Here is a 13,280-nt window from a genome sequence, read left to right on the forward strand (position 1 = left end):
TATGACTAAAAAGAAAGGTGCTTTTATTTAAACTGAAGAGCAAAAGAATTTTTAATAAACTTGTGATGGAGTGAAGGCAGAGTTTCATAATGAAATTTTCATACACATCCTAATGGTATAGGATCTCCCCACCCCCCCACCCCCAGTAAAAACAGATGGGGCCTAGTGATTTATGATGAGGTAATTCTAGAGAGGCATTTTATTGAACACCTGATCCCAGGAGAGGTCTTCCTGATGGCTGATATCCCAGAAGCCGTGCTTGGAATCCTACCTTGTTGGATTGGGTCACTCTTCTGTGGGATGATTCTTAGATTTAAAACAGGGGCGTTTCAGTATTCAGTATTCAGAATCTTCAGTATTCTGTTTTCCAGCCATAGGATGTTTTTGTTTTTGTTTTTCAAAAATTATTAAATCAAGTGAAAGAAGTGGGCCATGATCTTGCAATGCTTTGAAATGCCTATGAAAGTCTAATGCACCCCAAGTAACATCCTGCACCCCAAGATGAGGATCTATTTTTTGATGTAACAAGTGGAACAAAGAAAAGCTGGCTTTAGATGTCAGAGAACAGAATCAAAACTGCAACTCTGGGCTCTCCCTGGTGGCGCAACGGGTTAAAGCACTGCATTATTAAGCTCTTTGAAGCCACTGCAGCACAAGTTCAGTCCCCGGCTAGAGAGCTGATCCACGTGGTGCTACAGCTCTCTTCTGACCTGCCTGCTGCTCCCCACTCTGTTGCTGGTGAGTCCTCTCACCAATCACACCTCTGGCCTGTACCCCAGTTCTGCAAGCATAAATCAATCTTGTAAAAAAAAAAAAAAAAAAAGCCTGCAACTCTGCAGTGCAGTTGTTTACAGCATCATTCTAAGAGAATGTGATTCCATTCAGGTGGCCTGGGTGGGGGAGGTGGCGGGGAACGACCAGTGGGCCCTAGGTGGTGGAAAGAGCTTGGAATTGGGAGCCAGGACAAATCTGACTCAAAAAGAAGGGAGTTATATAATTTTTTTTTAATTGTTAAGTTGCGTTGTACTCAAAGTCTGTGTGAGCTGAGAAGCAGCTCAGGCTCTGGAGAGGCAGACTGTTAGGAGGCCCTTGACCATGTCCCTCTGCCCGCCCCTGCGAATTCCCCACACCCTGGCATGCTAAATAACCTGCAGTCTTCAGGTAAGCAGGCTGCAATCTGCCTTTGAAAAAGCCTCCCCAAGGAAGGAACCAGGCCAATGGAATTCCCAGGAACAAAGAAGGCAGCTTTAAGTAAATTAGGGCCATGGTGTAATTTAGTTGTTAGCTTGTGCACGCGGGATAAAATATGATACTTGCTTATGACCTTTGAGTCTTAATTATTCTCAAATCCATTGTCTTTACTACCAATTTCCCCTAAAATTTTTTTTCCAGGAAATTCTGGGTGTTTTGGATCCATCTCTGAGATCTCACTACCAGTTTTTCATTTCAAATTTTAGTTTTCTGTACACTATTTAATGTTTGTGGGTTTTTTTTTTTTACAGTTTGCAAAGTTTCAAGCCACTTGGAATATAGCCTATTTATTCCATCTTAATTTTTTTTCAGTCATTTCAAAGTGGCTACTCATAAAATATTAGTACTAATATTTTAATTATATTCTTTTCTTTGAAAATCCTTAACATTGTATGTTTTTAAAAACAGTATATTGTCATTTGATAAATGAAGTCACGTGTTTTAAGTTACAAGTGATACTTGAGAGCATGGCCATAAAAATTAAAGTGTAATTTCATTTACTGCATTTTATTTTTATTCTACAGGTTAATATACTTAACTGAAAAATTAATCACCAATGTTTTTTGGAAGTTTGATCCATAATGATTTGTAATTTTCAGTTGTTTCTGGTTTTCAGCTTCCTGTAAAATTTTTCAGAGTGACTTAACTTTCCTGGGTGGTGGTAGATAGTTGAGAGTTCACTCTGTGGCGTCAAGCAGCCCTTTCGTGATGAGCAGGGCCCCAGCCAGCTGGCAGAGAAGCTGAATCACTTCCATGCCGCAGAAATGGCGTGAAGACCGGAGACTTGGCTTTGCCTGCCACTCTCCAGCCCCCCATTTCATTCATCCTGGCAAAATTCCTAGAGTGGTCTCCTAACGGCTCCTGTCAGGGGAAGGGCTGTTCTGATTCCGGGAAAAGCGTTTTCACACATAAGCTTTAAAGTTTCTTGTTGTAGAAAGTTTGGTTATTTTAAGAGAAATTATAAATGAAAGGCCATCTTTTTTGTTTGTTAAGATTTTATTTATTCATACAGAACTGGGGTACAGGCCAGAGATGCAGGGGCAGCGAGAGGCTTCACCAGAGACAGAGTGGGGAGCAGAACAGGCAGATCAACGAAGTACACTGCTGAGGGGAGCAGTGGGCGGGTCAGGAGAGGTCTGCTGCGCCATGTGGACTCCTCCGGGGCAGGCAGGAATCGAACTCATTGTGGAAGTGGCTTAAGCTTCTCAGTGCAGTGCTTTAACCCGCTGCGCCACCAGGGAGGGCCGAAAGGCCATCTTTTAATGTGATTCATTGGTTCGTTCCTTGGGGGCCCCCGAGTTCCTGGGGACTGTTTCGTGCTGGCGAAAAGACTCCTTTGGTTGGGGGTGCGACCTGTTTCCCAGTGTAGACAGCCCTTCAGAGGAAGCCCGGCCTCCATGTGGGGGAAGGTTTTGATCTTCCTTCTGCTGCTCTTCAACCACCACATTTCTCAGGAATGTATTTCTGCTTTGCTGACTTGCCCTTTTCATTCAGATTCTCTGTATTCACAGCCTTGACTCAGTTTTAACGTCACCTTGATGCTGCTACACATTGTTCATGATGGAACGTTTGTGAAATACAGAGCAGTGTGTAGAAGAATCAGTCACCGTGATCCAATCACCTCATGGTTCTCCCACCACCACAGCACCCATGAGCCATCGCCACTGTCCTTTCTGCTCGCCCACCCCCTTATTCCCCTCCCCCTCCCCTGCTGTGGCCTCAGAGCTCTCTTTTGTCTGCAAGTCTTGTCTTTTTCCTAACTCTTCGGTTTCTCCATATTCCATATTAAAGTGAAACCATCCAATATTTTTATTTTTCCTTCATATTTCACTGAGCATAATCCTTTCCAGCTCCATTCTTATTGCTGTGAATGGCATGAGTTTATATTTTTGATTGCTGGATAGTATTCCATGTGTATATAGACCTCAAATTCTTGATCTGCTCATCTGCTTCAGAGGATTTATGTTGTTTCCATATCTTGGCTATTATAAATAGTGCTGCAATCAACATAGGATGGGCAGTTTTCCTTTTTGTAGATTCTTAGGAGTGGGATCACTGGATCATATGATAGATCCATTTTTCGTGTTTTAAGGAAGCGCCACACAGCTTTCCACGTTGACTAGACATTCCCACCAACTTGCTGCCTTTTTACAAGTATCAGTTGGTTATCATGACACAATATTCTCAGTCTTTTTCTTTTTTACCCCCCCCCCCTTCATTTTTTGCAGGGAAGCTTGGATGTGGTGTTCCTGGGGTAAATTTTAGTGGTCTCTTTGCAGAAGATGATGTGAGTCTTCTTGCTGCAGCTCTGCGGATTCAGGTTTGTTCAACACAGATACTGGAGTTTGGCGCTCTGGTTAATAGCTGTTAACATTTTGCAAAGGTTTCTTTTACTTAATGGGCACAGCGTTAAACACTTTACAAGCATAAGTAAGTAAGTAAGTCTCAGCAATCCTGTAAGGTAATGTATTTGATAAATAGGGAAGTGTAGACTTAGAAAAATGAGGTAATTGCCATTAGTCATTTGGCAAGAACAGGACAGGAACCTAAATCATAATCTGTCATTAATTATCTATTCTTGTGTAATCAATTATTACTTTCCAAATCTAGCAACTCAAACATTGATTTTGTCATGGTTTCTGTGGGTCAGATATTTGGAAGCACCATACTGGGTGGTTCTGGCTCTCTGTCTCTCCAGTGGTTAAGATCAAGATGTTATTGGAGGCTGCAGACATCCTAAGACTTGACTGGAACCCAGGGATTCACTTCCAAGATGGCGCACACGTGGCTGTGGGTGTGTGGTATTTGATTCCTCACTCAGTGTTGGCGGCAGGCATTGGCTCCTCATCTTTGGGACCTCGCCTGGTGTGGCGGCCAATATCCCTGGAATGAGGGATCCAGTGAAAGGGAAAAGAGGAAACTGCATAGGTCTGATGACCTTGATTCCAAAGTCTCACACCCACGTCTGCTTTTCCTCTTTGCTAGACTTGAGCTACCAAGTCTAAGTCCTGTTCATGGGAAAGGGATTTGGTCTCAAAATTAACTGGCTTCAAAACAGGAAGTGATATATTTCTATTAGGATTGCATGTTACATTTCAGCTAACACCAATTTTATCTGTGTGTGTGTCACTATTTAATAATTCAGTCTGTTTGTCTTATTTTATCAACTGTATGAGAATTGCGCTTGGAACAGTGTTACATGTCTTGGAAGCTGGACATCCAAGCTGATCCTTCATGCCTTGTCATTGTTTCCTCGTTCATCTTTTTTACTGGAGATGAAGAAACTACTCAGCGTATTTGGCTGCTTGTGTTTGATGTCTTGGTCAACACTTCCACTGTTTTATCAGTACCAGTATCTCACCTTTTCCTTCAATTACCTTAACTTAATTCCAACGCTTGCTCTTCACTTGGGTTATTGTGCACCTTTATAATTCTTCCCATGATATAATACTGCGGGACCATATTTTCATTTGTGGATACATTGTGTTGATCCACTCTTGCTGTTATGACATGCTTTCCTTTCTCTCCACTGAAGAATATGGTCAGTAGCGGCCGGAGGTGGCTTCGGGAACAGCAACACTCCAGGTGGAGACTGCACTGCCTGAAGCTTCAGCCTCTGTCCCCTGTTCCGAGGTAACTGACTAATGTCATCCCCCTGAAGTGCCTTAAATACCCACAGTCACCCATAAAGCAGGGACATAGCCCGTGGTGGGTGGCGTGGACGGTCTATAATTTGCTCTCGTCAAGTTGCTGTCACGCAGTTGCTTCCACCCTGGGGGTAAAGGACCAACCAAGCCGAGGCGTCCCACTTGGGCGCTGAGCTTCTGCAGAGCGTGGTAACACCACGGAGAAACCCAGATGGTTGTTTCCTTTGGTGCTCTTTAATGAATATTGTGTAATACTGTCTCTGTATAAATTTGGAAATAGGAATGGCAGGGCAAGCCTCAGTCTGTGATTTAGAATAATTAGTCAGATAAGCTATCTGAGCCAGAGAAATAAATGCCTTTTCCGGACTCACGCCGAGGCCCCTGGCTGCTCAGGGACTCAGCCCTGCCCCTTCATCCGGGACACACGTGTAATATCTTTGCTTTCCCAGGTTAAGCCAGCTGCTGGGCTGGCAGCTAAAAGCTCCAGCAGGACTCACTTTCACATGCTAACCAGCAGCTTCTCAGAGTTGACCTCTGTGTCCCTGGGCTGGCAGCTGCACACAGGGTCCAGTCAGACCTACCAGACTGACCAGTCCGTCCAGGCTGTGCTTTATCCCTGAACAAACAGCCTCCTAGTCATCTTCTGTGCTCATTAACTCTGAGCTTCTGAGGAATGTTCTTTGCAATACCATCCCGTCGTTGTGCAGTCCGTTTCAGAAAGCACCTCATTTTTACAGTTATTTATGTTGTATGAGGACCTTAATTTATAAAGGCAGATGAGTAAATTCTACTTGGAGAGAGGTTAAGATGGACTGGTCCAAATTGTGTACCAAATTCTTTGTACAACTCAAAATAAAGTCTGCTTGCAACCCCCTAAATGATTTAATTACATAACCAAGTCTGACTTGTAGAGCCACAGGGGAAGGCAGACAGGCGGAGTCCTTTATAAATCACTCAGGAAATCAAAATGATGTCACTATCACTCTAGACTAGTGGAGAGAAAGCTGGAGCTCCTCCAGGAACGAGCACTTCCTTGTAGGACACTGTGGCTGGAGAGAAACAGACAGAACAGCCAGACAAAGATGAAGTGGGCGCGTGGGCAGGGAAGCGGGGCAGGAGCCTGCAGAGGAAAGTGCAGAGGACCTGGGAGGGTCAGCAGCAGGGTCCCAGAGTGCAGCCCACTGGCTCTTATACCCTGCGGGGTCGTGGACCCGGGTGTAGGCTTACCGTTAGCTCCCTTGGCTACGTTTGGCTCCCTTAGGGTCCTGGAGAATGTGGGCTCGTGTGAGGTGGAGTGCAGGCTGCAGACCCAGAGGCTGCCTGCTCCCAGCACCCGTGGGCGCAGGCTGTCCTCTCCCACGTCTGCCGTGCAGTCGCTGATGCCCCCCGCACCCCCCTGCTCTGGCAGGTCCACCAGGTGGTCAGTTCCTGACGGATGGCCTGACCCTCCAATAAGAGCAAACGCTGAGCTCGGGGACCCCAAAGGGCTCACCAAGATCAGCACACACTCCCAAAGACTCTCAGGGCTGCTCGCTTGCCCTGGTAGATCCGTTTGCCCAGAGACACACCCAACCTCCTGCGATCTCCTGTGTCTGAAATGGAACCGCAGGCCCTGGGTCCTTTTTCTGACCATCATGTAATTAATACAATATTTGGAAATAGGACTTTGGCCTTGAAATAGGGAAGGGAAAACATGGACACAGATAAAACAAAATAGCATTTCCACATTTCTCAGATAGCCAAGAGCCACATGTGGCTAGCCCAGTCAGAGCAGCAAACAGGCTCCTGGCAGTTCGCAGCCTCTGGGACTCGCCCCCAGCAGTGAGCCCTTTGCACGCTGGTGGGTTTTCATTACAGGAAGGTTCTGGGCACACAGCTTAAGCAGTTCTCCTCTCCTGTGGCCTAGGTGTTACCTTTGTGCCTGGCTGATATGTTGCATCCTTATGAGCTTTCCAGAGTCGCTTCTCTAAAGAAAGTATCATTCTCCGGTGCACGGTAATTGTTAGCAGTTGTGTGAACACTGCCTGGGAGAAAGACCGCAGAGTCCTGGCGTGGGTTTCACTCTTGGCGGGGTGTGTGGGTGCCTTTCGCACTAGCAGCGACCACCTAAGCTGAGAAAACTCTTCTCTGCTGTGTTTCCCCCTTAGCGATATCGAGATTTCTAGAGCACAGACCCCCAAAGCCGTGGAAGTCCTTGCCAAGGAGATAGGATTGCTCGCAGAGGAAATTGAAATCTATGGCAAGAGCAAAGCCAAAGTGCGTTTGTCCCTCCTCGAGAGGTTAAGGGATCAAGCAGATGGGAAATACGTCATCGTGGCCGGGTAAGAACTTTGAATGTCTGTTTTCCTAAAAGGACGCGTTTATTAAATGCTCTTCCCCGGTTGTGTCTGTTCTCAGCATCCTCAAATCCATGCTGTCCTCAGAGTGCACATAATTGTGTCCATGTAGCTTGGTGTTCCTGTCTCTGCTAAAGTTGAGTTTTTATTTTCAGTGCAAAAAGTTCTCCACAAAATAGTGTGGGGAATTACTGATCTAATACTCATGCTTTGTTTCTCATGCTTTTCTTTTGATTCCTCTTGCATCTTCTTGGGTTTTTCATCATTTCTCATGATCAAAATCAAAATCAGAGTTAAAAATAAAGTACTGGACTGAGCAGGGTTTTTATGTGTCCTTAGCAAGAATATTTTACTGGAAAAGGTATAGATGATTGTGGGAGGTGTCCTCTGTTGAATCTCCCCGATATCTTACTTCTTATTTGCATAACCAAAATTCAGTACTTTTCTTTGCTTGCATTTCAAAATTAACATGGTTGGGCTATTTTTATTTGTGTTGGTCATTTTAGAAAAAGCACAGTTTTTTGTGAAAAAGAACATTTGTGATACTTCCCTCTTTTTAAAACAAAAGGCATTCACAAGTTGAAAAATGATAGAAAACGAGGGATTGCAAATATTTACTCAATGTGACCTCAGGGAACATCAGGAGCCCATATAAATTCCTTTGTTGTCTTGAAATTTCATTGCATGGGCTTGCTGAGGATATAGAAGCCAAGGCTCTTGGCACAGAACCTGTTTGTTAGGCAGAGACATTTCTTAAAGCTGAACTTGATCATAGTGAACTTTTATTTTACATATTTAATTATTAATGGAAGTGCTCCATTTCCTTTTCTGCTTGTAAGACTCTTGCATACCTCTTGTAAAAGTATTCCAAAATACAGACAGTATAAATAAGAACGTAAACCAGCCCAACCCCTACAACCCAAAGGAAATGGCGGGTGACCTTTGGCCCTCTGGACACGGGGTGTCTTTCCTAAATGAGAGCACCCCACAGAGGCTGCCCATAAGCAGCCCGCTCATTCAGCAGTGTGCTGTACACCCTGGTCTGTGGGATCTGTGGAGAGCCCTGTTACCATTTTTCATGACTACCTGACATTCCAGTGCTAGCATCTGAGGTGCTTAAACCTTCTGGGGAAAGGAGTTAGCATGGGGGGGGGGGGGTAAGTTGGGTGTGCCCCATTTAACATCTTTCCAGGCCCTGGATGGTCACCTGGAGGCACTGCTGTAGCTCAGCTCCTGGGGATGCAGATTGTTTCTAATTCTTCAAGTATATCAGGACAGAAAGATAATAGCCCACAATGTAAGTAGCCCACTCTGTTGGTTCTATTGGTGGGCACTTACTGTCTGACCTCGCTATTATAAATAGTGCTAAAATTAACAAGTTCCAGAAATTGGAGCATGCAGCTGGTGGAGCCCAAGACCAGCGTCCTGGTCATGAGTAAACGCTCTGGGGCATACGACTTCCAGCGCCACTAGAACATCTCATCCTCGGATTGCCTCCCTTCTTCCAGGCTTGCAGCGGTCTTCATAGCTGCATTTGCTGGTTTTCCCTCCCCATTTCAGGCAAGGAGGGTGTAAAGAAAGCTCAGAATGGTAGCCTCTCCGCTTATGAAGGCAGGCTCTCTGCGGTCGTTCATATGGAATGATTGTGACTTACTCCATTTGGAACTTGTCAGTTGTAGGAATGAAAACACAGCTCCAGACAGAGCTTTGTCCTTACCTGTGAACACAGAGTCCGTCCAATCCAGGGATTGTTGCCAGGTTCTCAGCTTGAAGTCCTGTTGTCCAAGCTGAGCCTCCAGCCACATGCTGAGGTGTGGCCCAGCCTGGCTCTTTAGGGGTCCAGCTACGTGTCCCTGCCTTCAAACAGGGCTCCACATTTGCTCATACGCGCTTCTTGTGTAACGGAGCTAAACCAGCCAGGTTGCCAGATTGTAGGTAGAAATAAAAATTAAACCTGAAATCTCAAGTACAGATGAAACTCCAAGAGAGCAAGAGCCCTTTTACTGAAGTTGTAGCATAAGTTTTCTTACGTAACAAAGACCTCGACAGGCGCACACATTAATTGTGTTGCCTTCAATTGCTTTGGAACAAAAACCCAAACATTTGAGATTAGGTTGTAGAGACTGAAATGCAGCTGCGGCAACACTGGGAAGATTGTGGAAGTTACATACCACACCGAATTCCATAAACTCAGGACTTTTTTCAGTGTGTAAACTGCCTTCCTTATCTAATCTAAGTAAAACACAATTTAAATCGAAAAGTTCAAAGTCAGAAATCATCATCTCCATGTTTGGTCAGAAAAATTAGTTATAGAAAAATTATACCGTGGCAACTTCTTCAGAAATATAAATGACCTATTCATTCAATGGAGAATTATTTCCTTTATTCTGAAAGGATTTTTATCTTGAAGATAATATTGCTTTTTTGCAAAGATAAGTTTTTAACATAAAAATGGAGAAGCACTGTGCTTACTCAGCAGTGCTCAATTTTTGTAATTCTTTATTTACAGGACTTCATCTGTGCATCTGTCTCTTGTACACATAGAGATTATGCAGTAAATAACCATTGCGTGTTGCCTTCTTTTTCTCTGAATACTATCTCTAATCTCTCTGGTGCTTTAGAAGACTTCAAATAACCAAATAATTTTTCAAACGTAAATAACAATCTGTTTGTACTATAATTTTAATTTAGGTATAAATGTGATTTAAATATATCAACAATGGGATTAAAATATAAAACAATGAAATTTTTTAAAGAAATTTCTTACTATTAATATCCCAGTGCAAAACAAATTAATTTGTTTAAAAGAAAACCTATTCTCTAAACCCCAGTATCTTGCTTTGTCAGAATCATCTGTATTTCATCAGCTACACATCGAATGGTATTTACACCTACATATCACTTTATTTGCTTTGCCTGACAAAATGAAAAGTATTGGGAATTGTTCAAGGAAATAAGCCAAAAGAATCTGAAGGGCTCTTGAGTTTTACATATTTTCCCAGTTACACTAATGAAAAGGAATTTGTTGAGAACCTGACTCAGAGTACAGCTGAGGGGCCCTGAGTGTGTGCGCAGGGCTGATCTCCACCGGCCCTTTACTGATTTCGGTGTAGAAGTTTCTAGAACGCCTCCGAACTGCTTGCACAATACAGCTAAAAGAGAGGCCCAAACTGGTCTGTGAACAGACTGCGATTCGTATTAAAGGAAAATAGCTTTTCTATCCTTCAATTTTGGTTTCTGGATAGTGCCAAATACCAGCGATTTGATTTGATTTTTTAAAAGTTTGAACCTATTATTTTGGTCCATGTGAAAATAGCCTTGCTGCCTTTGCTCAGATTTTGCTTGTCTGCCTTGGACAACTAGATAGCTGTGCATTTTTTCCTTTCTTGACACAACTTGCAAAATAGAACAAAGCTATCTAGAAGAAATCACCACCGGTAGGACTTGAACTATTTACCCCAGTCAAGTATGGATCACAGGCAAATGAACAAGGGAATTTATCACTAGTAATAATAGGCTTTTTAAGAAACCTCCCAGACCCTCAAGACCCTGGGGCTAAGGCGTCTGTCTTACGCGCTTCTAGGTTTGGAGTTTATCGTCGTCAGTAATGCTGAGTCTGAGATCTCGAGGGCAGTGTTCCCACTGCCCTCTGCATCAACAGCTTCCTAGCCTCTGAGTGATGCAGACTGTCAGTCAGTGGCTGAGTGTCACAGAATGCCTGAGAGGGTCTTACTGTGGTTGAAAATAAATAATCTTGGTCTTAGAAGAATTACTTTATTTTTTGAAGATGTATTTATTTGTCCACGCAGGAACTGGGGTACAGGCCGGAATGCCGGGGATGAGAGGATTCACCAGAGACAGAGTGGGAGCAGAACAGGCAGGTGTACTGAAGCATACTGCTGAGGGGAGCATTGGGCGGGTCATGAGAGGTCTGCGGGGCCATGTGAGTCAGCTCCCTGGCCGGGGATCGAACTTGAGCTTCAGTGATTGGGGACAGTGTCACAGTGCTGCGCTTCAACCCGCTGCACCCAGGGAGGGTCCAAGAGGAGCTGTCTTTTGTTAGGCATTGCTGTTTTGCTTCTAATGCCCTAGAAGGGAGCTACGTCACTTTATCTCTGCCTGCTCAAGGCCCTGTATGGGAGACAGGCATGCCAGGAGGCTATGATGTTGCCCTTAGTGTGATCATCTTGCAATGCTCTGGGAGCCCAGCAGGTAATTGCTTGCAAGTGTTGAGTAAGGCAGTGAACAGAAATCACAGTTCTAGCTCCAAAAATCCTAAGCTCTTCTAGAAAGGGGAGTCAGGTCAGCATAGAGCTTGTTCTTTCCATGATCATTTGTAACCTGAGCCAGAGATAGAAGATGACCCTAAAACCAAATTTTGATACCGAAATTAGGAATGAGGTGAAATAACATTTTTATTGTAGCTCTACTTATGGCTCCCAATAAATCCTTCCTACTTTCTGATTTCTTTCCTGAATTGTATTAGTTGGCAGAAAGCTCAGCAGTATGTTTCCAATTAAGACTTGGATGGCCCGCTGAAGTTTTGAGGAGGTCATCACTGGGCGTGTCTGCTTTGGGCCGTCTCCTGCAGACTGTCAGCATATCCTTGGGAATGAAAATGTAATCCTTCATGTGACAGTTTAAGAAAACCACCTCTTCCTTTGCAAACAGCAAATGCTCAGTCTGGCGCTCAAACCCCCTGGTCATGGACTCCATTATGCTCTGCAGCCTGTTGTGAGGGCGTGAGCTTTGTCGCTACTTCAGCTCATGCTGCATCTCAGGTCAGAGAACAGGGACTCAAGCACAAGCCTGGAGTCCTCATCTTGGACCCGAAGAGTCCCTTCCCCAAGCGCTCTCATGCTGTCTCCCCAGCCCTTCAGGGCCAGCCACGCCACCTCTTCTGGCCCTGTGAGCCCTCACTTACCTTCCAGGAAACACCACCTCCTGCAGGGTCTCTGGCTTTATAGTGCTCCTTAGTAGTTTCTTTCAGTACTTTCTTCTCCGTAACATCCCTTCAGAGAAAATGTACCTCAAGGGAGCCGCCTGGGTCCCTTCTCGATGCCCTGTCCCATGCATTAAGTTGCTAATTGTAGATCGCCATCTCTGTCCGTGGCAACAGCTAGTGAAGTCAGACAACTTGGCTGGGTTTGACTTCCAGCTCAGCAGCTTCCTGAGTGGCCCTGGCGACCTGCCTGCTGTCCCAGTCCAGGGAGACACCCCCCTTCCAGAAGCTCCCACCGTATAGCCTCAGCGTCCTGTTTCCCTGCCTCAGTGACGGCCATTCACGGTCATGGCTGATGTGTCTGCACAGTTGCCATCAGCCTGTGCTGGACAGTGCCGGCGTCCAGCTCAGCTGTCATGGTCCCCAGGTCTAGCCGCCATGTCTCATCCTTAATAACGTGCGAGCTGATGACTGTATTGTGGCGTGGGCTGGGCTAACTGAGGTATGTGATGTGTCCCCGAGGCCACGTCGTGCAGTGTACAGGTCAGGAGGCCATCGCGAGTTTTGTTGTGGGTGAGTGTCCAGACAGCCAACTCACCGCATTTAATTCACAGGTGCCCAGAGGACAGGTCTTCAAACGGTGGCTCTCGTGCTCCAGGGGACAGGCCAGTGGAGCTTCACTCGGGAGCCTCTCACACCCGGCCCGGTTAACATGACGACGCAGTTATGCCTGTTGGTTCTGCAGACCCACACCCCCCACGGGTGACTGGCTCAGTTTGGGGCGAATTCCGCACGAGTTCTTTCCAAATAGGGGCTTCTTGGTCTCTCTAGGGAATAGGGGGCTTTAGTAGCGCAGACAGCTCCTCTTCGGGGAACGATGCGGCCTGTTGGAGCTGTCTGGGTCGAGTGCAGCCCTGGGCGAGCTCCCCCCTCAGCTGCGTGCAGACCTTTCAAAGACCAGGCTGGGCCCTGAGGTCTAGGAGGCGATGAGCAGGGGCGGCCGGCTCCTTCCCACGCCAGGGGAGGGCCAGGCAGTCGCTCTCCGGTGGACCTTTGCATTAACACCACACCCACATGATGCCCCCAGTGACCGGCCTTGTAAGA

At 45.6% G+C, this 13,280-nt stretch overlaps 1 protein-coding gene across 2 annotated transcripts in view; it reads left to right on the top strand.

Moving 5' to 3' along the window:
- MTHFD1L (methylenetetrahydrofolate dehydrogenase (NADP+ dependent) 1-like) overlaps nt 1-13,280 on the top strand; it is a 138,766-nt gene that overhangs the window by 17,044 nt on the left and 108,442 nt on the right. For both annotated transcript variants that reach the window (XM_012721984.1, XM_012721977.1), the window contains exons 3-5: nt 3,480-3,571; nt 4,787-4,884; nt 7,046-7,219. In XM_012721984.1, the coding sequence (XP_012577438.1) occupies nt 3,480-3,571; nt 4,787-4,884; nt 7,046-7,219 (364 nt within the window). The remainder of the gene's footprint in view (nt 1-3,479; nt 3,572-4,786; nt 4,885-7,045; nt 7,220-13,280) is intronic.

This window comes from Condylura cristata, unplaced genomic scaffold (assembly GCF_000260355.1).
Source record: "Condylura cristata isolate star-nosed mole 26May11 unplaced genomic scaffold, ConCri1.0 scaffold00001, whole genome shotgun sequence".
In the NCBI taxonomy this organism is placed as follows: Eukaryota; Metazoa; Chordata; class Mammalia; order Eulipotyphla; family Talpidae; genus Condylura; species Condylura cristata.